This window comes from Pseudonaja textilis, chromosome 1 (genome assembly GCF_049901715.1).
Source record: "Pseudonaja textilis isolate UNSWEBS1 chromosome 1, rPseTex1.2, whole genome shotgun sequence".
Lineage (NCBI taxonomy): Eukaryota > Metazoa > Chordata > Lepidosauria > Squamata > Elapidae > Pseudonaja > Pseudonaja textilis.
The window spans coordinates 305,058,437-305,084,797 of NC_141990.1; the positions used below are offsets into that span (position 1 = coordinate 305,058,437).

At 37.1% G+C, this 26,361-nt stretch overlaps 1 protein-coding gene across 1 annotated transcript in view; it reads right to left on the reverse strand.

Annotated features, from left to right (window-relative positions):
- Positions 1-4,440: 4,440 nt before the first annotated feature.
- The window catches only part of HIF1A (hypoxia inducible factor 1 subunit alpha), a 42,808-nt gene continuing 20,887 nt past the window's right edge, over positions 4,441-26,361 (reverse strand). The window contains exons 4-15 of the mRNA XM_026698641.2: positions 25,580-25,664; positions 22,944-23,056; positions 20,058-20,260; positions 18,674-18,780; positions 17,582-17,729; positions 15,034-15,254; positions 14,593-14,873; positions 13,855-13,980; positions 12,615-13,027; positions 9,805-9,913; positions 7,277-7,403; positions 4,441-6,360 (exon numbers count right to left, since the gene is read on the reverse strand). Of these exons, the coding sequence (XP_026554426.1) occupies positions 6,209-6,360; positions 7,277-7,403; positions 9,805-9,913; positions 12,615-13,027; positions 13,855-13,980; positions 14,593-14,873; positions 15,034-15,254; positions 17,582-17,729; positions 18,674-18,780; positions 20,058-20,260; positions 22,944-23,056; positions 25,580-25,664 (2,085 nt within the window). The 3' untranslated portion in view covers positions 4,441-6,208. The remainder of the gene's footprint in view (positions 6,361-7,276; positions 7,404-9,804; positions 9,914-12,614; positions 13,028-13,854; positions 13,981-14,592; positions 14,874-15,033; positions 15,255-17,581; positions 17,730-18,673; positions 18,781-20,057; positions 20,261-22,943; positions 23,057-25,579; positions 25,665-26,361) is intronic.

Below are 26,361 nucleotides of genomic sequence, written 5' to 3' on the forward strand. Positions count from 1 at the left end.
GGCCAACATTACTCTTCCTTCCTCCTCCTCCTTCCCCTTTTCTCCATCCATTCTACTGAGTCCTTCCCAAGAACCTGAGATAGGCAGATGTTGTTAAAGATATTGTCACAAGATGTAAACTACTCTGAGTAAAGCTGCCTTTTGTAATTGATATGTGATTTTTTTAATGCAGGTGGTGTTCAAGTGGTGCTCTAGTTGTTTTAGGATGTACCCAAGGAACCTATTACTATCTTTGCTATCTTTTGTCACACTGTACTTTTTCCTTCTATTCTGCTAGCTCCAGGTACTGCCACGTCCACAATCCACACTTTTTTGTCTTTCTTATAAACAATTGTTAATTCTTGGATGTTATATGGCAGGTGTTTGTCTGTTCAAATTCTAAAGTCCCAAAGCACTTTAGCTTCTTCATTTTGTCTATTTTGTGATCTCACCAATTCTCACGGGAAAACAATATTTTTTGTGACTATTTCAATGCACTATTGTTACTGCTTTGTCATGCTGTTGTTTATAGTCAGTCTGTGCAATCTTGCAGCAACTAATTAGAAGGTCCACTGTTTCTTCATCTTCTTTGTAGAGGTGGCATTTGCTGTCTATTGCTGTATTCTCAATTCTGACTTTGTACACATTTGTTCCTTCATCTCATATTATTTTCAACTTAAGATGGGAAATATACCTAGTATTCCTGCATCTTGTTTTCCTGGGTTTGATTGGCAAGATATAGAACCAAGTGGCTAGATTTAAATCTCCTTCTGTCTGACAAAGCATGTCTTATAATTTGGCTGCCCTCCATCCCTATCCTAATTCAGCTTCTGTACATACTAGAAGGATCCTATTACATTGCCCCTCTCCACACAAAGCACTACACATCAAGGAACAGGTATTTGTAGGGATTAATAGCTGCAGAATATGCTGAACAGTTACCAATGTCCTGTTTTACATCTGGACATTTTCTCTAGGTGAGGGAACCAATCTTTTTTTTTTTTTTTTCATTTCAACGGTATTAGATTTTAGCTATCATTGGTTTTGATGGTAGCATTAGTCAAGTTTCTCTGCCATCTTGAATTAAAACTGCAGTTTTCATGTAGTGATTCTCAAAGTGTAATAGAACATCTATATTTGGAGATGAAAGGAATAAAATAAAATACTTTGTGAATTGGTGGTTTGTGAGTTCACTAAAAAATAAAGATGGGATTTCTCGATAAAATCATTTAAAAAACATATGTTCCATATTGTTTACAAATTATACATAGTAAGACATTCCTATTATATCAAACTACACTGCTTTCTTTTCAGAAGATTAAAAAAAACATTTAAAACATGTTAATATTTAAAAGCAGCCGCCACCAAAAGTCAGGGTCACTGAAGGTCTGTGGCTGAAACCACGGAACTGAAATATAAAACCAGCGTCAGGTAAGTCCTGCATTTCCTAGGAATACCAGGCTCCCAGACTCCCCTTGCTCATCACCACCATAATGTTCTGGCCCACCTCCACTCCCATGACAGCCCATCTCCAAATTCAGGCCCCCAATTCCCAAAAGCAGGAATCTCCCAATGTCTTCTGCAACCATCCTTGATCAGGAAAGCAAAGCATCCAAGGCACCTTAGCTTCACTATCTTTTAGCATCATCAGCATACCTAGCCACCAACTCCCACACCACTACAAAATACACCCACACACTGCAACACACACATATATACTAACACTCACTAATACAGGAACCTTCTGCTGCTCCCACCAGCTGATAGAGGGCTCCCATTCACACGTACACTGTCTCTCTCACACACGCACCTATTCTTCTCTGGCTCTTACCCAGGAGGAATCAATGTTCAATCTGTAGTGGATCTAGCAGATAGATCATGTCCTCTTCCTTATTCTCAGTTATCCAGGGAAGACCAAGTAGCCTCAGTGAAAAAAGGGGAGTCCACAGTAGCCTGCCACTCTGTCCCCTACCCCATCCCCCAGCCTCTGTTCCAAAGCCCCAGCAAGCAACAAGGTAGTGGTACAGGAAAATGTCCAGCAGCCATAGCAGCAAAGCCCCAGTGTCCAGCAGCAAGCACAACTGGTACCGCAAAGGTGTTTTACATTTGCTTGTCTGTCACTATGTTGTGAAAATGTATATATTCACATCTGAAATGAAAATCAGAATTTGGATATGGAATTTGCTTCACCCAAACCCCATGTTTATTCCTTAGAAAACAAAACTTAACAATTAATGTTTACTTGCCACAAATATATCTGCAGTGTCCAATAGAAAATGTATGTAGTTCAGATTTGCTCTCTGAACCTCATTGTTTGTTGCAGATGTTTCATTTACCCAACTAGTAACATAATCACTGCTAATGAGTGTGGGATTTGCTCCCCAGTTAAATGTAATAGCTTGCTCTGCCAGTGCTGGGGCCGGGATTGATGCTGTGGGTTTTCTCCTTGGTAGTTCCTTTATTAGAGTATTATTTTTTTGTTTGTCTGCTTATCTGGCTGTAGGCTATTGAAGAGGTATTCTGTTTCCTTTCTAGGTTTTTTTAATTGTCATTTGAATGGTGTGTAAATGTGGTTTATTTCTATGTGTCTATTGATGGCTGATAAATCTGAATGCCAAGCTTCCAAGAATTTTCTAGCATGTTAGATTTAATTTGTCTACAATGCTTAGTTTCCAGTTAAAACTATGGTTGGGTCTGTTTATGCGTTGTGAGATTAAGGAGATTTCATGTCTTTTAACTGCTAGATTGTGTGCAATGCCTTCTTCAAATTCTACAATTCAGTTAGATGGCTATCCAAACCTGTTTGAAGATCTCGTGTTCTCCATGCTACTTCTGGTTCTACCCTCCAGGGTGACGAGACAAGTCTACTTCCTTCTCTATTTAACAGCCCTTTAGATAGCTATCGTATCTCCTCTCAGTCATAAATGAAACATAACCAGATCATTTTAACTGTTCCTCTTAGAACATGGTTACTGCCTTCCTCACTATCTTGATAATCACATTGATGTCCTTTTTAGACTACAGCACACTAAACTGAATGTAGTACTCTAAATAGGGCCTGACCCACAAGTACTTCCTGTAATCTGGATACTAAATCCCTGTTAATACACCCACAAAACAATTTTGGGGTTTTCGGCAGCTGCCTAACCCTATTAGTTGATGTTCAGCTTGTGAACTACTAGAACATTGTTATTTTTTAATTATTATTATTTTTACTACTTCAAGCCAAAACTTCCCCATCCCAAAATGTGCCTTTTTTATTGCAGAGAAGCCATTTTTCCCTGCCAAATGTCATACTGTTCCTATTGGCTCACTGTTTGTATTTTTGTCTTCTAAAGTACAGGCAGTTCCCAATTTATGACAATTGAGCCCAACGTTTCTGTTGTTAATGAGTTTTGCACCATTTTACAATCTTCCTTGCCACAATTCTTAAGTGAATCACTACAGTTGATAAGTTACGAACTTGGTTGTTACAGTGAATCTGGCTTCCCCATTGACTTGCTTTGTCAGAAGGTTGCAAAAGGTGATCACATGACTCCGGGATGCAAAAACAGTCATAATTATGAACCAGTTGCCAAGCATCTGAATGTTGGTCACATGATCATGGGGATGCTGCAAAGGTTTTAACTCAGAGGCGGTATTCAGTAGGTTCTGACCAGTTCTGGAGAACCGATAGCGGAAATTTTGAGTAATTTGGGGAACTGGCCAATCCCACCTCTAACTGGAGATTTTACAGTCTCCTTCCCCTGCCACACCCACTAAGCCATGCCCACAGAACCAGTAGTAAAAAAATTTGAATCACACCACTGTTCACTAAATGAACTGTTGTAAATCAAGGAGTATCTATATTAAACATTCCCTCTAGTTCTGTATTATCTAAAATTTTTATAATAATATCCCGCAGCCCCTTAAGTAAGATCGTTAATAAAAATGTTGAACAGCATAGTGCCTGAGGAAGAGCCTTCTGACACTCTACTAAATACTATCTTCAAAGTGATATAGAATAATGTATGAGTATTGTTTGGGGCAGTCATTCAACCAATTGTAAATCCATCTATCAATCTCATCATATGACCAACATTCTACCATTTTATTAATAAGGATGTAAGGAGACTTTATTGAGATCAAGATATGCTATACCTGAGGGAAAAAATCCTGTTTCCCTCTACAAAGGAGATTATATCCAAAAAGCAGACCTTTATAACGATACTGAGATTATAGCATGGGTGTCAAACTCGATCTGTTGAAGTAGACATGTTCAGAATTGCACTGTAAGAATCATGCATGCCTTGAGAATTTTTCTAACATTCTGGGATGAACATGTGCATACCAGAGCTATAGCACCCATCCTTACTGTTCTGCTCAACATACTATCAAAAAATTTCAAGGCATGTTTAGTTTGATTTCTGAGCAAAAAAATTACAGTACACGCTGGAAATTTATTATCAGCTGCAAATAGAATCCTTTGTTACAGGCCTGGTCACATAGTTTATTGATGTCATACAACAATACAGTTAGTGTCATATCCAACCACAAAAAGAAAAAAAAGAATGAGTAGGTAGATTTTATTGTACAGCATGTAGAAAGAAAGATGTTTTGTGACTTATTTCCTAAATTAAAAGTATATAAAGTATATTCAGAATTACTGAAAGCTATGTTTAATGGAATGAGGGCAGTTCTGATGTTAATAGCAACAAGCTACTTAAAATCCCAAACACTGAATTATTAGTAAGCAACTTAATGATGAAACTAGATAACTGAACTAAAAAAGCAACATGGTTTATGATTTTTTCTGAAATATCACCTCTACCAAACAAAGTAATGGGAACATTGAAGCTGTTGTTGTTATATAGTATTAGCATGTACTTTCACAGCTTTGAGCTAGGGAGAATTTTGAGTTGATCAAAAACTTCAACATCAAAAATGGATTGTTTTTCAAATAAAAGAAAATTTCTTAATATAAAAAACAAACTGCTTTGCTGGATCAGACCAAAGGTCCATCCAACTCAATCAGATGCTTCTAGAAAGTTTATAAACAAGGCATGAAAACAAAACCCTATCCTAGCAAACTGTTAGGAGATATGTTGCCTTCAAACACAGATGACCCTAAGACCATGTCTTTTTTTTATTTTTTAGAAAAAGACATCTTTTGGAAAACGATTTCTAAAATGGCCATGTTGTAGCAGTGAAATCATTCATTTGCAGAAAAATAAGAAATTAAAAAAGGAAAATAAATGATTTTCAATTGGTCTGAAGGTCAATCTTATTTAGTGGGCCCAATTTTAAAAAACCCAAAAGGAAGGGGGGAAAAAACCCTTCTATCAACTTGTTCTATAAATATTTGCATGAGATTCCCATTATGTACTCCAATAATCTTTTTTCCTAACCTGAAAGTCTCCAGATGTTGCTAGCCTCACATATGCAACTTGTTTTCTCCTAATCCTACTTTAATATTAAAACAGAATTTAGGAGCATCTTGAAATACAACATAAAAAATAGCACTACTCCAAAATTTCTACATAATTTCACATGTAATTAACATAACAGAGAAACAAAAAAGAAAAAAATGTTCATATTAAAAACTAGTTTTATAAACGCACAATATTACATGAGGAACTGCTGGTATTTTGTATATTTTCATAAGAAAATAGATTGTGCGACTGGCTACAAATGCACTGCTGCAAAGCAATATTCCTTTTTTAAAAAAAAAAAAGGTGAAGTAAAAATTTATTCAAATATTATAGATAACAGCACAATGTGCCTTCAAGTATGCCTACAACCACATGATAGAAAGCTTAGACGAATTTATTGCGGCAATGTATCATCAGATAAAAATTCTTCAGTGACAAACTCCTAGTCAAAATAAAAAATAAATACTTTTTGAAAAGGTGCCTACTTCAAAGCTGTCATTGTAAGTATGTTCTAAATTTAACTGACTTAAACTGTTTTACCAAAAATGCATTCATTAGCAGAGAGAGAGAGAGAGAGAGAGAGAGAGGGAGAGAGAGAGAGAGAGAGAGAGAGAGAGAGAGAGAGAGAGACTCATTATGCAAGAAATTGTCCAAAATAGAAAAGGGATCAGATACAAACTAACTGAATTAGTGCAGTATTTGTATCCAGGCTTCTAAACTCAGATATAGAAAATATAAATACACTGCTTTTAGGTGGTAAATCACCAATGTCCAAGAAAACAGAACACTAATGAAGCTGGAGGTACAGGAAGAGAAGCTCAGTTGATCTGATCCAGGGCTCTGAACAACTCTTCACCTTGTAACAAGTTTCTGTTGCCTTGTATAGGAGCATTGACTTCACAATCATAGCTGGTAAGCTGTGGAAGTCCCTTCTCATCCATTGACTGCCCTAGAAGTTTACTTGCTATATCTACAAGGAAAAAGAAAATGAATGTTACTTGTACAGCGTTCTGGAACAACTAACTGAACAAATAAATAGAGGAATCACCTGTCATCTGTTAGAGAACTTAGCTATCCGATAACAAGGCTAAACGTAGTGTTTCAATTTTACAGGGCGGCAGAGAACAGGTAGAACCCTGAGTGTCCTTGGTGTGGGACAAAGCCTTTCTCCTGACTGTGTGAATGATTGGTTAGAGAATTTATTTATTTTATTGTAAGTACCTATAGTGATGGCAAAAGTGCAGCGGAGAGGCGGTATTCTTAAAAATAAAACAGTATTATTGGGCCAATGGAAATATATCCTTTAAAAATATTTAGCAGAATATTAAATTAAAGGAGTAGCTGAATTAAGATTTACTCTTGCTCAAAAGAGAAACAGTGAAAGGAAATATTAAGTTATGCAACTACACACACATCTATACATCTTCTTTGTTTTTCCCCCCTGGACAGTTAAACATTATTCCCAACTAAGTAATGGGAGAGTCCTATCTTTCATTTTTATTATCTAAGAATACCTCTGACACCTCTATGGATTCAGAGACATTACTGGAAATAAGTAACAATGCATAAGGGTATGTGATACAGCATGGGAGGAGGGTGTCCCCAATTACTTTTTAAGAAGCAAGGTTGCTGTGTTCTCAAATCCTATGGAAGGATATTAGTGTTAATTTCACATTATCAAAGTTCCCCATACCTTATGATCTAGTCCATTTCATTCCTTTCCACAATATACATATTAAAATAGAATTCCTCTAATAGACAACCCAAGTTTGGGCCTTCATACCATACCTAATTTTTATTAATATTAAATATTTTATAATATACTGGTGTTTACATGAGAAAAGGAGAAGGGGATTATATTACGTTAGCATTACACAGACACTAACCTGATGGTAATAAAATTACAGTCTTCTCTGCCACCTCATTCTGTCCATTTGATCTGCATCCTTTTACACGTTTCCAAGCCAATGATATATTTGTTCCAGGAGGCCCCGATTGTGCCAATAATGTGCCCTTAAAATATATATACACACTTTTTAAAAATGTGGTCACGGAGCTTCTACTCAAAAATACTACTGAAATGAAAAAGATGTACTCATTTAAAAGCAAATATCCTGAAGAGAACGTAATCTCTGATAGCAGGGAAGAATCCCAAGTGCACCTCAGTCTATACTAGGCCTCCTACATTTTCCTGCACACATCGCCCCATGCTCTATCTAACGACCTGTGCATTCATTTAATGAACGCATTGAGGAAAGCAAGGATGGGGGGGTTATGCACTTCATTTGACACAGTCCTCGACTTTCAACATGAATGGGCATGTTGGAAGTCGTAATTCGAGAACTACCTATCTCTAGATACCATCTAGATGTATCCAGAACACATCTACAAGGGAAGGGCACCACTTTACTGGGCAATTAATTGCATTACTGAATTGCTCTTGGAATTTTTATTCAACATTCAATCAGAATCAGTTTTCTAGTAGATTCAAACCATTCGTGCAGATCCTATATCTTGCCCTTTCTTAAAGCTAATCAAATCCAACTTCTTTTTTTCTTCCCTGGCTTGTTTCTAGTTACTTGTTCAATTTTGTTCACTTTCTCAAATCTGTTTCACTTTCACTGAATTATTTTTAAAACTATTTTGTTCAGAAATGAACAGAGTATTCAAAGTGAGTGCTAACAAAACAATAGAGTAGAATAATTTCTTTCATGGGTTGAAATTGTACTATTGTTGTTGATTATGATTTGTATGACTTCTATACTACTTCAGTCCAAAAGACCTCATTCCTTGTTTTCTTGGCAGCCATGTCACACTGCTGGCTCATTATCTTAATTTTGGTATAGCCCACACTTAACTAACCATAGTCAGCATGCAATGGGTGAAATGCTTTCCTGAAGTTCATGCAGGTAGTCCTCAACTTACGACCACCATTGAACTCAAAATTTATGTCGCTAAGTGAGAAATTTGTTAAGTGGATTCTGCCTCGTTTTATGACTTTTCTTGCCACATTTACTAAGTGGATCACTGCAGTTGTTAAATTAATAACATGGTTGTTAAGTAAATCTGGTTTCTCCATTAACTTGGCTTGTCAGAAGGTTGCAAAAGGTGTTCACACGACTCCAGGACATTGCAACTGTCATAAATAGGAGTCAGTTGTCAAGCATCTGCATAGGAGCAGATGAGCTGCAGTGGCACAGTGGTTAGAATGCAGTAATGCAGGCTACTTCTACTGCCTGCCGGCTGCCTGCAATTTGGCAGCTCGAATCTCACCACTCAAGGTTGAGTCAGCCTTTCATCCTTTCGAGGTAGGTAAGATGAGGACCCAGATTGTTGGAGGCAATATGCTGACTCTGTAAAACTGCTTAGACAGGGCTGTAGAAGCACTGTGAAGCTGTATATAGTATAAGTCTAAATGTTATTGCTATGTGAATGTACATCACGTAACCATGGAGATGCTGCAATGGTTATAAGTGTGAAAAATTGTCATAAATCACTTTTTTCGATGATTTAACTAACCCTAACCCTTCAATCACTAAGTGAACTATTGTAAGTCAAGGACTACGTGTATATCTTCATTATTCCAACAATCTATTAAGGATGTTACTTATTAAAAGTTGCCTGATCCAGAAGCATGCGATTCAGATTGTGCATGCTTTGAAGCTAATCAGTTTTGCTTTGTATCAGAACCGGGGCTGGGGGGAGAGATTCTGGTAAACTACCATTCGTCTCTGAAGGGAGGGTATAACAATACCCTCTTTTCAAAGCAAACCTACTCTTGTGACCTGGAGCAACTGTGGTAGTAGGATCACCAATCGCAATTTTATACAATTGTTGTTTGAAGTTGCAGTGTGCAAATTAAAATACATAAATATTTTCTAAAAGATCAGAAGTAAATAAAATAGCAGATTACTAAATACAAGGAACAGAATACTTAAAATCTAAATGGATAAAGCCAGTTTAAATTATAAAACAACATTATGAATAAAATAGTACCATTGTGTACTAAGCCACTAAGTGTGTATTTATGTATATGTATAACCTATTCTAATCACTGATAAGTGAAATGTAACATAAAAAACAAGACGCCCTACTTCCTTCCACTTCGACACCCTTAGAGGTTCTGGTGGTCTCCTATCCCACCACTAAACAAGACCCACTCTGTTTAGCTGAAACATCAAAACCATAGTTGTAGTTTACAACTCTGAGAGGCCACGAGTAATGAAAGATATTGTTAAAAGACAGAAGTAGAAGAACAGAGCTAAGCAGGCTCTTCATTTAGCTGACAACTCTGAGGTAAAAATTGTAATGTTCTTGTGAAATAATAAGTTGGTGACTCAAGAAAAATACATTTTTAAAGATGCAATACCCAACATTAAAAGAAAGGAGGGGAAAATCCTTAAAAAAAACGTACAATTCCTACTGCCTGGAAAAGCAAGCCATCCTGCTCCATTTTTCGTTTCCTCTGAATATTATGGAGAGCTATTATCCTTGGACTGATGTCTTCATTCACTTCAGGTGATCTAGTGTGGAATATAAAGCCAGAGGGGTTAACAATTGTCCCAGATCAATTAAAACTAAATTTATGAATAATTTGATAGAATAAAATCTAGACTGTTTTCTTTTATAATAATGTTAGCTCATCAGGGTTTAGGCCAAATATGAAAAATTCTTCTCAGCCTGGAATTGTACTGTGCTTCTGTGCCTGGAACACACTGCTTATGACATCCTTAAATGAAAAGGAGCTGAAATTTTCAGCTGAAGGTGTATGCCTGTGAATTTTAGGTGGGCTAGCTGGGGTGGACTTAGGACTTTCATACTCAAAGAGGCCATTTATGTCAAAATTGAACAACTCTCTCTCAACAGAGGGGGAGGGATATGACATAATCTGGGATACAAGGTCATCTATCCCCAGTCTATAACACAGTCCTTTCAACAGTTCCACGAAGACTCCATACCCATTTGCACCACTGAGGTGACCCTGACATAGATCTCCATGTAGCCTTACTGACTCACTAACAACTTAACGACTCACTAAAAGAATGCAAATGACCAGCTGTCTGCAAGGAATATAAATCCTTCTATTCCCCACCATCCAGTCAGAGCTGAGGAAGCTTCTTGGATGAGAAGTGAAACATCTTCAAAGAAAAACCAGAAAGTCCAGTTGCCTCTTGAAAAAGCACCTTTGGAACAACCATGATCTGGATGACTGAGAATCTCCATAGACACCCAATCAGCAATATTTTAAAAATACTAAATGTGTACTTTCAGTATCAAATTTGACTTAGCTACACCAGAAGACCAATATTAATTGCTAATTAATTAAAACAAAGCAAAAGACTAGCCTAGGTGCAAATTTATTCATCTTTAATTCTATAAGGAAGTAGGTTTTTTTAGACCATTTAGCCTCATAGGAATGACCTGTTCTCCAGAATGCAAAGCTAAATATCCGAAAAGATTCTGAATGAAGATAAGATGAAAATAAAATTTACAACAAATTTACAGCAAGACTGACAGGAACGGTTTGAACTTATTAGGAAGACTTTTTCCCCTTCACTAAACTGGGCATGGGTGTGGCCAGCACATGACACAACCAGCCCATGGGCCGGGAGTTTGACAACCCTGATCTAGCAGATTGAGGCTAAAGTATTAGGTCGCAAAATTCAGCTGCACTTTGACTTAATAGATAACTTGGTTAAGATGCTTCCTTATCTGTGAATAGGAAAATATTACTGTAGGGCAACACTGGCGTACAGAGAATAAATATCAGGATAGCTGATTTTTGTGACCCATGGCACTTTGGATTTTTTAAAAGCAGCAGTAGGCATATCCATCAAATGACTACAGGTGGTCCTCACTTAATAAACATTCATTCAACAAGTGTTTGAAGTTACAGTGGTGCTGAAAAATGTATGTATGTCAAAGTGATGGCCGCTACAGCACCCCATAGTCATGTAATCAAAATTCAGGTGCTCTGCAGCCCAACTGTATTTACAACTTCAGCATGCATTTTCATCCCTCTCCCACATACCTATTTTCCCCTATCTCTGCCTTTTGGCCACCCTCCATTCACTGCCGCTGCCACCCTGCTCTCTGCCACTCATGCTGTTGTGCAATCTGCCACCTTTTTCACTTGCTGTCCTTTGCCATTTTCTTCTTCTCACTACTGACAAAGTATTGCAGCCAGCAGCTGCTCATGAAGGGCCAGAAGTGCAACTTTGTCAGAAGTGGGAAGAAGACAGAGAAGGATATAAGGTGGAGTGCAAGACAGGCAAAAGGTTATAGATGTGTGTGGGGGAAGATAGGTGGGTGAGGGAAACTGAAGCAGAACCTAGTGCAGCAGGTAAAGAAGTGGGAGAGTCTGGGTTAATAACTGCAACCAGGACTACTGGAACTGCTGTTGTCAAGTGATATGGTCATGTAGTGTTTTGCCTAATGACTGAATAACAAAATAACGGAGTTGGTAGGAACCTTGGAGGTCTATGAGTCCAACTTGCTGCTCAAGCAGGAAACCCTATACCATGTCAGACAAATGGTGGTCCAATCTCTTCTTAAAACCCTGTCATGTTGTAACACCCGCAACTTCCTTCTGGAGGCAAGTCATCCTATTGATTAATTGTTCGGTCAAGAAATTTCTCCTAAATTCTTTCCATGATTAGTTTCCACCCATTGCTTCATGGCTGCATTCAGGTGCTATGGAGAATAGGTTTAACCTGTCTTCTCTGTGGCAGCCCCTTAGATATTGGAACATTGCTATCATGTCATCCCTAGTCCTTCTTTTCATTAAACTAGGCATACCCAATTCCCGCAACTGTTTCTCTAATCACCTTTGTTGCTCTTCTCTGCACTCTTTCTAGAGTCTCAACATCACTTAGCAATGGAAACTCCTGTCCCAATAAGGATCCTTAACCGAGGACTACCTGCATCAGAAGAGATTTCCCTGTTTACATATTAGTTGTCACAGCCAACAGCAAAATACCTTTTTAACAAAAATAATCTCTTCTCCGGTGATCTTTGATTCTCACTAGAAAAATAGATTCCGGCCTAAATGCTAGCGTTTTGCTCTTTTTTTTAAATAAGACAAATTCTAAAAGAAAGACAAGTAGGATCAGGGGACTTACTAGTGCTTGCAAACACTACTATCCACAGGTTCATCCACTTTTCTGTGTTTAAGGGAACAGATCACCTGACTGGCTTTAAGATTTGACAGATAATTCCGTTTACCTGTTACCAAAAGTGACCGTCAACAAGTCTGGTGCTCCTGGACTCATTTGGTCTGTCTGGTCTATTGTGCCTTTTCCTGTTCTGATTGGAGATGAAGTCCGACTTTCATTCTTAGCATAAGGTGATGTTGGGGTACTGATTATGGGAGCCGGATCTGGCAGTACTTTGGGGTTAATAGGGGCAGGCGTTACAAGCATCTTTGGAGCAGTTTCGTGTTTGATTGTTGTGGATTTTATCGTGTCAGTGGCCAATGACTGCATTGGAGTTTGCTGAAACCCTGTTACAGGAGTCACACTAGAAGAAGGACTTGCAGTATTGACCTCCAGTGGAGAAAGCTGGTCAAAAGTGCGCAACTGGAAATCATCGTCCATGGGGATATAAGGTGCCAACATTTCCAAATCTAAATCTGTTTCCTGAAAGAAGAAGACATAATTGCATAAACTGACACAGGATTGTGATTAAACTGCTATCAGGCCTAACATCTTCCAAAAATTTATCAACCCTGCTTTTCCTCCTGCTTCCAAAGAGCTGGGAAGACTACTGAAATGGAGAGCAACATAGTTTTCAGGGGTTTATGGGGTTCAGCTACATTAGACTGATAAAATGGCCTTATCCTTACTTTATATAGATATTACCTATATCAGGGTTCCAGAAATAACCTTTATAAACATCATCCAGAGACTACGATTCTGTAGTATTTCAAATTCTTTTCTTCAGCAGATGTTCCAGAACAACAAAGTTGCACAAATATACACCCTGTTTATGACAGTTTGTAGCAGCCATGCTACAAACTGCCAGAAAATCCTGGAAATTAGATGCTGCTCCTTTAAGGCTTTACAGTCAAGTACATAGTGACACTGCCGTGCACTGTTTTGAAAATAAATCTGAAGTGCTACATAGACCATTTGAGGTTTTCTGATTACAATCACTTTAGTCAAAATATTTCGATTCCTCAGAATTGGATATTGCAGGTGATTTTTGATTTATGACAATTCAGTCAACAACCATTTGAAGTTACAGCAGAGCTAAATGACTTCATCCATCCATCCATCCATCCACCTTGTGTGTCATCCATATCTTGCCAATTCCCTCACCTACTCACCTATATCTAGTCAGATAGTAATGAACTTAGTATTCTACCTTAGTATTTGAAAAATTACACCAAGCATTGTAAGTAAAACATCATGCATGTGTACATATTAAAACAGAATGAACCAGAAGTTTTAATTAATGTGCTCACCTGCATTGAAAATGGATTTTTCGATTCTGGGTCTATTGCAAAGAGCTTTTCCACCAATTCCAGCTTGAACTCACTTGATATCTCATTATCCATGCTGAAGCAATAATCGTTAGGAGGACTATTAGGCTGTAAAAATAATCAGCAACTTTACTCAGTAAAATGAGATCAAATTTCAAGTGCAGTATATATGAATCCGATGTCATGGGGAAAAGGTCTATTCATTGAAATTGTAAATCATTAAGCTGCTATAATTAGGATGAGGCACAATAGATATATAAATTGGAATAATAAAGCTCACACAATCATTTTGACACATAGCTCCTCACATTTTAAAATTGTATTTAAAAACATTCTTAAGGCTTAGGAAACAAAGCTATACTAATAAAAGCAAACTGTCAAATGCAAATTCTGTAACTCAGAATAATTCTTAACTGTCAACAGAAACTAATCAAATCAAGGAGAAGTAAATTGTTTTAATCTTTAGCTGAGCAAAACAATTAAAAACTGTTACTACACTGTTTGGATAAGAAAATGTGTGATAATAGTTTTATTATTTCTAATAAAAGGTTTCTAATCAGAATCCTCATTCAGCACAAAGTTCACTAGCAAAGATTCAGTTTTTATTTTCTCCCTACTATCCTCTCTGGTGTAGGAAAATGATCTAATACAAGGTGGATAGTGCATACATTTTTAATACAGAACCAATGGAAAGCTGCAAAAGATTATTAAATGACAAACCTCAGGCGAGCTTTGGCTAGTGCTTCCATCAGAAGGAGTAGCTGGTTGATCTTGGGTCTGTCGGCTGGAGAAAGTAAGATCTAAGGGTTCCGTGCTGGGCTCCAGTTTGGCCACCACCTCTCTATTGAGTGCTGGATCAGCACTGCTACAGAGGGGCTTTGCTCTTTCAGAAGCAGATAGTGGGGACATTGCCAAATTTATATTCTGCAGTTTCTCACTGGATGAGGGGAGCATTACGTCATTATATAAAGGAACGTCATCAGATGGTTGTTCATCTGGCTCTACAAATTTTTTTAAAAAGATATCATCAAACAAAGAAAGAAAGATTGAGTCATCAGTCAAGAGCCTTATTAAAATTCATCTCTTTAAGAAATTCTAATGGGTCAGCATTTATGGCTAATTAGCCTTTTTCTTTAAATATGTGATTAAATATACACACACCATCGTTGTCAAAATCTAATGCTATTATAGTATCTCCAGCAGCAGGAGCAAGATAGGCTAATGCATCAGGTTCCTTCTTAAGTTTCTCAAAGAGGCTGCTGCTATCTTCCAGATCACTCTTGTTGAGTACTTTCATCATTCCCATCTCAGGAGAATCCACTGGTTTCAACATACACTCTGTTTGCTGAAGTGAAAAGACCAAGTCCCCCTGAACAATTCCACTGCAAAAGAATAAAGACAGAAATTATAAAAGAGATTTTGAGAGCTGCACAATGCACATTTAGTTACAATGTACGTCTGTTGCACAAGAAACATATACGAAATATATTCTGGCCTTATACTACTCTGTCATGGCAAGGGCTCCCTGAGCATTTATCATAGTCTCTGCTTACTGAAGAAAACTCTGGATATGTTCTAGATGTAAATATAGATGGTGGAATGTCCAAAACTATTAGGTTTTACCACTTTGCACCCTAAATTAACTTCTAATAATATTTCATAATTATATTTTGTAGGAAAACGTTAGTGATGAACAAACTGTTCACTAGAAAATAAATCTATTTTTTTCTTTTCTTGAGACACTAACCACATAACTCTCTCTAGATGCATGTTTAAAACAATAACATAACATTCCTTTGAAAATAGGCATGAATTCAATTGCATGTGTTTTATGCACATAAACTTATAAAAATGGGAAATACACATCATTAATAGCCTGAAAAGAGTCAAAATCAAAAATATAAATGTGAGGATGTAGCTGAAAAATGTATTAATCCAGAAAAGTCAACATTTCAGGTAAAGGTTCTAACCATCAAATTTGGAGAATGACAGGGATCAAAAATTGGAAAAGGTCAATTCATATTCAAGCACCAAAGAAAGGAGACTTAACATAATGCACAAAATATTACACAATCTTCTTAACTTTGCGCACAAGCAAATGTTCAGGATATTCAATACAGAATTAGAACTCCGCATAGAAAGGGACATGTCAAAGGTTCAAGGTGGCTTTAGAAAAAGCCAAGAAACATGGGACATAATTGCTGGTTCACATTGCATAATCCTTAATCAAGAAAGTGAAAAATACTCGACTCAGTATGTGTTTCATTGATTACAGGAAGGCCCTTCGACCATCATGTCAAAGGGTGAAAAGTGCAAATATAAAAATGGGAATCTCAGAACACCTACTGTCCTCATGTGAAATTTAGACACAAGTGAAGAAAACACAGTAGAGACAGGAAATGGAGAAATAAACTGTTGGCTCTAGGTGAGAAAGGAATATATACTCCCACCTTATTAATCCAACCTACATGCAGAAGTTGAACTGGAAGATGAGCATAGTTTAAAACTGGAGGAAGCAACATCAAGAACAGGTGCTATAGTGATGAAACTACTCTGACAACTGAAAATACAAATGAACTATGAGTAATGAAAGCCAAGGAGCATATTAAAACAGGACTAAGATGAAACATAAAGAAGACTAAATGAATTGCCTCAAATACAGTAACCAGCCTTAAAAAAGGCAAGATACTAAAGTGATGGATTCTTTTTGCATTTTTAAAAATGGATTATCAACAATGAGGGAACCAGCAGGAGTTAAATACTTCGCATTTAGTAGCCATAAGTCCTTGGAAAAAATATTCAGATGCTGGGAAATGTCTAGAGATCAGAATCATCCGAATAATTGTTTTTTCCTCTGATATTCAGTGAAAACAAAAGTTGAACTTTGGAGAAGATGGGTAGAAAGATTATTTATACCTCTGAACTTTGGTGTTAGAAAAGATTTCTGAGAATACCATAGATGACCAAGAAAACAAACAAAAGGATCATCAAATAAGTCAACCCAGAGTTTTCACTCAAGGCAAAACTGTCCATACTCAAGTTATCACACTTTAGATACATTAGCTGTTTGCAGAAGTATAGTAGTGGGAAAGGTAGAAGGAAAAAAGAAGATGCCAACTAGCAGCAAGATCGATGGACTCAATTACAGTGGTGAGGCTACACCACTGCAAAAAATGATAAACCAGGTTGGGAAAGATTGTCCTGGAGAATAACTACATAATCATGATCACTAAGAGTTGACACTACTTTGATGGCACACAATTCAATTAATCAATAATATCTGCATTGAAGATTAATATAATGTTATGTATAGTATGTATTTCTATCTGAAGGCAGAATAATCCAACCTAATTCTATATGTGGACTGGATAAAGAAAACCTGAGTGGCACACATGCAGACTCTTATTTATTGTAATAGCTACATCCATTATCAAACCCTTTTGCAGGTTCTCAAAGTATAAATAGCATTGCCACAACAGATACGAAAACCTATGGGCAATCAGTAGGAAGACAAACTAGATTTCATACAGAAATCACCTCAACATAATAAAGAAATGAACAAAGAAATACATACTGAAGAAATAAACTCTGTCACAACAACATTAGCATTACATCAGGCAGAAAAATTCCCACAATTTCTCTTCAAAAAGCCAGCTTACTAACCGGCTGATTATTTGCACTCCCCTCATTAGCATTTAACTAAACTTACCTCAAGACATAGTTCACACACACTATACATTGTGGTTGAGAATTCTTAGTATTGTATATAACAGTTGCTTGAGTCTCTACCCAGACATAGCCCCCTTGCTTGGCAAGCATTCGATATTGTCCGGTGGTGACTTGCCCTTTGGCAAACACTGGAAGAAGAAAGACACCCAAATTATTTATGTATTGAAGACTGGGTTGCCCAGTAGGTTGCCAGACACTCACTCAACTCTAATTGGTCTTGCCATTTTTAAAAGCAATTATTTTCAATGAAAATAATGAATACTGCAAAATAAAGTTCCGGTCTCTTAAAACATCTTCATCCCAAAGAATGCTTTTAACATTAATATTTGCAATATTAAAGATGGGGATTGGAGTTGATTGGGTTTTATACTGGGGTTTTATTTTTTTTTTGCAAGCTGGCTGGATTTGCCCAGAGTTGGGCAATCAGAATTTTTTTCTAAATAAATAGTTATTTTTAAAAAAAGTAAATGGTGATGGGACCTAGGGTCAGTGTAGGGCATCTGAGTAAGCTAAAAAATGTTTTAATTCACCAATGGAACACATGTGCTTATATGCTTTGTTTTTGACTATTTTTGAGAATAATTACATGGCTTGTTTCTTCTAGTGTGGTCTTTTCCTAGGTATGCATATTTATGTATCAGAGTAATATGCTGAGGGACCATTTCTGTGATAATTACCAGGTTGTGTTTAATGAAGTTGGTATCCATGGGCACAAATAGATAATTTGATATTTGTGATTCAGACATTTATTCTACCTCTTCAGTTACTGAGCAAGTTACATCCATCTAGCAACAGAATGTCTTTTACTGCATGGCTATTTTACAATTAGTCACTTGTAAATTTGCCATTTTTTATGGCAGCAAATCTGTGCCCAAGATTAGTTCTCCAACATTCAAAATATACTCATCAGCCTCAAAAGTTTCAGAACTTTTGAATTGCTTAGAATTGCACAACAGCATACACAGCATCTGACAAAATGCTGGCATAATGTGTACAAGGTTTATGATAAAAAGCACAGAATATGTTAATGAAATCTGAATAGCATGCAACTATCCTTCCTTCATTGACTTACTGTCATGATGTGTTTTGGTCAGATGGTCAGAATCCAGCGCATGATAATATTCATATACAGAATGCCCCAGGAGTTCTTCATGATCATATCCTATTAGTTCTGTAATCCTTTATGCAAAAGGAAAGAAAAAATTAAAAATAAATAAATATTTTCAAAGATTACAGATACAGTTTATTTGAAAAGTCTTAAAAGTTTATTGGGGGAAAAACTATTGCAATTTATTATCTGTTTCAAATAAAACAAAAAGCATAATACAATCTTTGCTAGAAACTATAACATCTCCTCGGCTTGGAGCCAAAATGAGCTAGAACCATTAAGGTTTGCGATTTTGCTGGATTCAAAGCAACTTAGAAAAAAAATAATTAAAAAATATTTACATACTGGTTTTATTTTGTATTTTGGGAATCAATGGGATGTTATGAATCATGTCATTTAATGTTTTTAAGTATGCTTCTTCCCAAGTGCATGGAGAGATGATATAAATAAAATTACAATAGAAATAACACTGAATGAAATGGAAATAAACATTGCATTAATTAGACAAACACAGATCACAATACAGGCTTTACTAGTAGCTACAATATGACCTGTGCTCAGAGACAAAATGAATTAGAAGTTTGAGGATTGTTGCTTATCTCAAAAGAAAAACTCATAAGCAAAACATATTTCAGCATTACATCAATTATACTTTTCCTATATAACAATACAATCTTTGTCATTCCCCGATCAGGTGCCTCTAGACGTGCTGAAGTGCAAGTCCTTTTCTTCCAAGCTAGCATGCCTAATACTTTTGCTTGAGGTTGGAGAAGTGGTCCAACACACCTAAAGAACACCAGACTGGGGAATGCCAAATGTAAAAATTATTTCAGCCACTTGATGGCAGTGTTGCACGGAACAAGGAAATGAAACCCCACAGAACTTAGGGAAAGCAGAAGTGGTTTTTTTCTAAAAGAAAAAAATATATATTGCTATAACCGTAATGTAACTGTTGCTTTAGCTTTAATATATGCTAGCTAATTAGTTTCCAATATTTTACTAAAAAACTAGAAAAATTAAAACATGACCTTAATTTTTTTTTTTATCATCTAACAACATTTTGGAAAATGAAAGCAAAATCATTTTTATAGATATAATAGAAATAGAATAGAAATAATTTTGCATCCTCATTGTTGAGAATTGAAAATTATGAAACTGAAGGATGCACATAAGTTTGCATCATCATTTAATCAATTCTCTCCCTCAACTTTAACAAATAAGCGCACGGTACAGTACAATGGTGCAGTATGCCATCAGCAATCATGTGAGTAACATAATTCAAAGGGAATCCATTTTGGAAGTGGAGGAGAGTGAGCTATGCATTGGCATTGTTGTCCAGAGGCTTTACCTTTCATCACAATAGGAAAATTTCATGTCAAGGCTATGGCGGCTGAGGAACGTTTTACTATCCAATGGGACTTCAATATTTGACGGATGAGGTATAGGCTCACAAATTAATACCAAACATGTCATGGGAGGCTTTTTATAGCCGCACACATTTTGATTGTTGCAATTCTCATAAACACGAATATGACCTGTACAATGAAGTACCTGAGGGTTGAAAAGAAAGAAAACATTTTGTTTATCTGCGACCTGATACATAAACACAGAAGCAATCACAAGCACCATTTATTCATATTACACAGTCATTTCTTTAACTGGCAGCTGAATTAGGGATTAGCAAAAGTAGCCAAAAGAAGCTTGTTCCTCAGTACAACCAATAGAGCATTCTGTTTCCCATTGTTTCTGGACCTACATTTGCATCATTAGTCTGCAGCACTAAAGGATGACTCTTTCATCTTTAAGTATTAAATAAGTTAAGTGAAATTAAACACTATGTCCACCAGCAGTAGCAAGTAGTTTCACTGAAAACTATTTTAGTTATTCAAAACAAATGCCAACATAAAGTTCAGAGCTATATAGTTTTGGTCTGGTTGCCTATATATTGCACAAAGAACTCAAATCAACAGAAAAAGATCCATATTGCTCTGGTTTTCTCCCCTGAAATGATCTCTGAGTAGTTACATATTTGAACAATTATCATTGAAAGGAAGACATTTTTTTTGCAGCGGGGGAGAGGTTGTGGTTTGTAATATACATAAATCATACCAATATCTATGAACTATTTCATCCCAGGTTTATTAATTTGTTAATGAGATTTATCAGCACCTAAAACCTAACAAGATTCTAGTTGGTTAATCAATATTATAATTAATTAAAACTTACAAAATCTATTTCCACAACTTAAAGTTAATGAGCTAATATTTGTTTGGTATGGTGCCAATAGTTATAATCCTCTCAAAGGGAAGAGACAAATTTCTGTCTGCTTCTTGGAAAGCCATGAGGGCAGGGGCAAACTAAAGGGGAGCTCTTACAGACAACACCCCACCCCCTCCTGCCATACCTCCTTAGTAGCTAAGGATCCTTAGCAGATGCTTCCTATCTTTCCATGTAGAATGTGCAGAAATTATTGGGAAACACTGGTGTCTAAGACGTCCAGGCCCTGTGCCATATACTACTTTATATGCAGTGACAGGCAGCTTGGATTGCACTCGAAAACCTAGTAGCAACCAATGCAGCTCCCGCAGCTGAAGTGTACCATGTAACAACAATTCAGGAAGAGCCCCGGATCGTGGCCCTGCTTTTTTGTGAGAAACAGGACTACATCAAGAACCAATAAATAGTCTATATTGAATCATGCCTAGGTTGGGTTGCATCTGTTTTTTTTTCTCCATCCAGATCCAGACTGTCATAGGTCTAGATAATTCATATTCTCCCGAGTCCTCTGCAACTGTAACCCCATCATTTCAATCCCTGAGAATCCAAATCCCAGGCTGCAAAGGACTTTACTTCCTCAGAATCACAACCTCCCAGGTACCGCACAAGACATCACCTCTATCACCTCAGTGGATTCTGTCCATCCAGTTTGTGATTCAGAGTGAATGTGAGAGATTTTATCCACGAAATGCTTGGCCAGATGATCACAACTTACATAAACGGGATCTTCCTTTCCATTCTTTCCCCAAGGGTCCAGGACACTCTGAACAGGGTAGTTGGCCAACATTCCGCAGACGCAATAAGGGAGGGAAAGTAATTACGCTTCACTGCCCTTATCGCCACAGAGTAGGCTCGAATCTGGGCTCCTACTCGTGTCCGGTCACATTCGCTTCTTGTTTTTCACCAGCATCATTCTAGACGGTTCTTCACTTCCTTCATTTCCTGGAGCTCCTCAATGAATCAAGGAGCTGTATGGAGTTGATTTGGGGGAGGGGGGGAAAGGGGGGGAAGAGGCTGCTCAGGGGTAAATGCTGCCGAGGAGTCCCCTGGCTGCCACCGTATTCCAGAGGTCAACAAAGCGCTCAACAGAGTCGCCCTCCAGATCGCTGGGAAACTCCCCAAGCGTCATCAGGAAACCTTTAATGTAAAACACATAGATTTTTCTCACAGATTTGACACTGTGACTCTCTGTCCAACCTTCAAATTATTTTAATATGCTTAAAATATTAGATTTAAGTTCTTGAACAACACATCAAAACAAACCAGTCCCAAAACTTTTATGTATTATTGTGTTTTTTTTTAAAAAATATTTCACACAATGCTACTTTTCAGTGAAACATCTCATCACTCATATGCTTGCTTAACTGCTTAAAGATATTGAAGAAAAAGCTACTCTATTTAATCTTTATACATAACATCAACTATTCTATTTTACTCAGGCTGGGTGAGCACTGGAAATCTTGCCACTTCAGATTACATAAGTAAAATGATATAATAATGCTTAACAACTGCAGGAAATATAATTTCTACAGTATAATCAGCTAATCATTGCAACCATGCCATTCTGGGATTTTTTACCCCTGTAGACTGGATTTCTCTATCATCCCCCATATTTCTGTGACCCGACATGAACATCGAGAAAAAGGTTTGCTTCAAGTACCATTGTTCTCTGTGGAAGAACATTTGTAGCATCAGGGAACAGTTTGCCCCATTTAGTGCCAACATTGAACAAAATTCTATAAGAAATTTTGCTCTTTTAACTTACAGCACTTTAAAATACCATTTAAATTGCAGAACAGATGAATGTAGCCTAGAATGTGACTTTTAAAAAAAGCTTTAAAATATGGAGCATCCAAACAATGTGAAATGCCAAGGGAGCATCTTATAATATATATGTTCTTCAAATGCTCTTGAAGCATTTATTTATACACTTCTTTCAGAGCAGAAGATAAATTACCTTCCATGTGGCTGATTTTATATTCACAGTTCTTCCTCTGCTGGTCAGTGTACATTTCATTCTGAGGAAAAAACTCCGTTCTGTATTTTGATCCTTTCCCTTTTTAACAGATCCTAATACAAAAGAGCATAGGGGGAATGAAAGAAAACAGACGACAACAATTGAAATACAGAAACAGATTAACACAATACAAAATACTATGTGTAATTTGCATTCAGTTTCACCTATGAATCTCTTTAAAACAGGGATTGTAAAGATATCCCCAACTTACAACCATCTGCAGTCACAATGGCAGTTCCCAGGGCCCATAAAGCTGTCACAAAATGTTGCATTATTCCATTTGGGGTGCTTGGCAACCTGTTTGAATTTATAACCAGTTACAAAGTGCCCTGAAATCATTTGAGCACCAGCTGCAATCTTCTCTGCTGGCTTCCCCAGAAAATCAATGGAGAAGCTGGCAGGGAAGGTTGCAAGCAGAAGGGATGTTGGATTTTAAGTCCATTCAACTAGCATGCCAAATGATTTCTCCTCCCCTTCCCTTCTTGCAAAGAGCAGAAATCTTCTGATGCATGGGAGAAACGGACTCATATCTGACAAAAACACTAATGAATGCCAATATTTCCACCCCATTTAAGGGGAAAGTGCCAGAACCCCAGCATTGTGAACCTTCTACAACAATGGTGCTCACCAACACTTTCACCAGATATGAGATGCCCCATCCCACCATGCCCAGGTGGTTGAGGACCTCTCCCAATGCACTATTTAATAACCACAACTGTGAGAGTCAGGACTGCAGTTGTTGAGCGAAACAGTTCCATAGTGACTTGCTTAATGACTGATTCATTCAACAATCAAGACCCCAGGCCTAATTATGTTCTTAAATGGAGGAGTACCTGTATTTGCATAGATTTATTAATGACTTTCTTGCTTTCCCTACTGTTCTTGGTTTAGAGATGAGATTAGTGTTTGGAGGAAATCAGCAATTTAGCACATGAGACTATTGCTTCCAACTGCATGGCTGTATTAAGCAGTAACTTACTGTTTTGTTTTGAAATGCTTTTTATTAAGACTACTGTAGAACACGCATGTTGTTATATGTATTGCAAACAGGATTTGGGACTAAAAGCCTACTCCTGAGATGGTGAACCTATGGCACGCAGAGCCATTGCCCCAGCTCACTTCCACTGCGCATGAGCCTCCCACCTGCCAGCTGATTGTCGGGTATCTGCTGCGTGGAGGGCAGGGTGCTTGTGGAAGATGTGTGTGCTTGCGCAGGGGGAGCGAGGGAACACGGGGGTCACATGTGCATGTACAGGGGGAGTGCAGGGGGGTTGCATGTGCATGTGCAGGGAGTCACGTGGAGGGTCATGTGCGCATATGCAGGGGCGCTGGAGGGTCGCACATGCATTGTATTATGGGTGCAGGCACGCATGCACATGCACGCGTGTGCATGCACGCATGCACTTTTGGCACGTGATGACAAAAAGGTTAGCCATCATTGGCCTACTCTATATCACATGAAGAAAATCTTTAGCCCAAAATTTCTGTTGTTAAGTGAGACATTTATTAAGTTAATTTGGCTCCATTTTACAACTTTTCCTGCCCACAGTTATTAAGTGAATCACTGCAATTGTTAAATTAGTAACTTGGTTGCTAAATGAGTCTGGTTTCCCCATTGACTTCGTTGTCAGAAGGTTGCAGAAAGTGATCAAATGACCCTAGGACACTGCCATCGTCATAAATGAGTCAGTTGTCAAGCACCTGAATTTGGATCACATGACTATGGGGTTGCTGCAACGGTTGTAAGGGTGATAAAATGGTTATAACTCACTTTTTTCAGTGCTGTTGTAACTGTGAATAGTTACTAAATGAACTGATATTAAGTTAAGGACTACCTGTATATGAACTGGATGAAAATTTCTACTTAATCCAAACTATTCAAGACAAGTTTCAGATATCAACAAGAAAATGCAAAGTGTTTTTTATTTTATTTGTTAAATCCCAGCTTTTTAATTTTTAAATACCAATTCAAATTCAATTTACAATTTACAAATAGACGTTACAATTTTTACAAATTTAAAATTTCACAGATTGTATTTGGGAGTGGATTTGTTATAATTAATTAACATAAATTATGGGATTGCTTAAAACCATTAATCAGGCAACTATTTAAGGAGAAGCCATCTGGCCTCAAAGCAAAACTCTGAATGTTTCTCTCTCATTTGAATTCTTGGTGTTCTCTGAGCTTGCTTTTTTTCTTTCAGACGTTTCATTACAAGGATAAAAATAATCATCATGCCTAAGGAGGTGACATTTGTGAACTTTTTTCTCCTTTTTTTCTCCATTTTTCATCAAAAAATGCCTAACATCAGATAAACAAGATCAAAAAATGCCTAACATCAGATAAACAAGATCAAAAAATGCCTAACATCAGATAAACAAGATCAAGAAATAACAATACTTCAGTAGGGCAACCATATATAAACAGTCAGCAAATTTCATTCCATGATGTACTGATGTTACCCAATCTGATAATAAAATGTCTGCAAGAAAACAAGCTCAGAGAACACCAATTACCCAACAATTCAACTTCAACCTCAACCTACATATATTTTCCACTATCTTTTCTTTCTTACCATTTCGATGGATGAGCATTTCTCTCAATTCTTCATGATCACAGGGATGAGTGAAATCAAACACGCTGTGTCCTGTCAACTCAAACTGCCAAAGGGAGAGGAAAAGCTCAATTTATCACTGTATATTTATAGCAGGAAAAAACACTGGTTACAATCCTAGTTCACTACCCTGTTCATAGTCACTAGGAATTCACGATGCAGTCACACTGTCTCTAATTCAAGTTGACTTCAGAAGAAATCTACCGTCCTAGCAGCCTTCAAATATTACGGTATAGTGCTCCAAACTTCATGAATCTGGAACAAGCAAATTAAATCTATATGTGATATGATTATTAACCCATTGGATTTCTTTTATACCAAAAGAGACAAGAATATGCTTGTAGCCATAAAACTATTTAATTGAGGGAAGAGGAGAAGGATGAAAATTTGCATTTGCTTATAAAGTGAACATTTTAGTTTCTTATTCATAAATTAATTTATAATCCATTTAATTACTTTTAGCACTTAATATTTATATTTCTTTGTATTTTGTCATCTGCATTTATAGCATGACAATGAATCATTTTATTGATTTTTACTCATTTTCATACTTTTTATTTTTTAATTTGAAAGTTATAACCTCTTGTAATAGTCACAGATAATGCTGCAAGTTTAACAACAATATTTTTTAACTTCTCTGTCATTGCAGTTTAGTGGCCTAATGAACTATTACCATGGTGACCCACTATTAAATCCACTACCAGCCACAGAAGTTAACTAGGCAATGTCAAGCTAGTCATTTT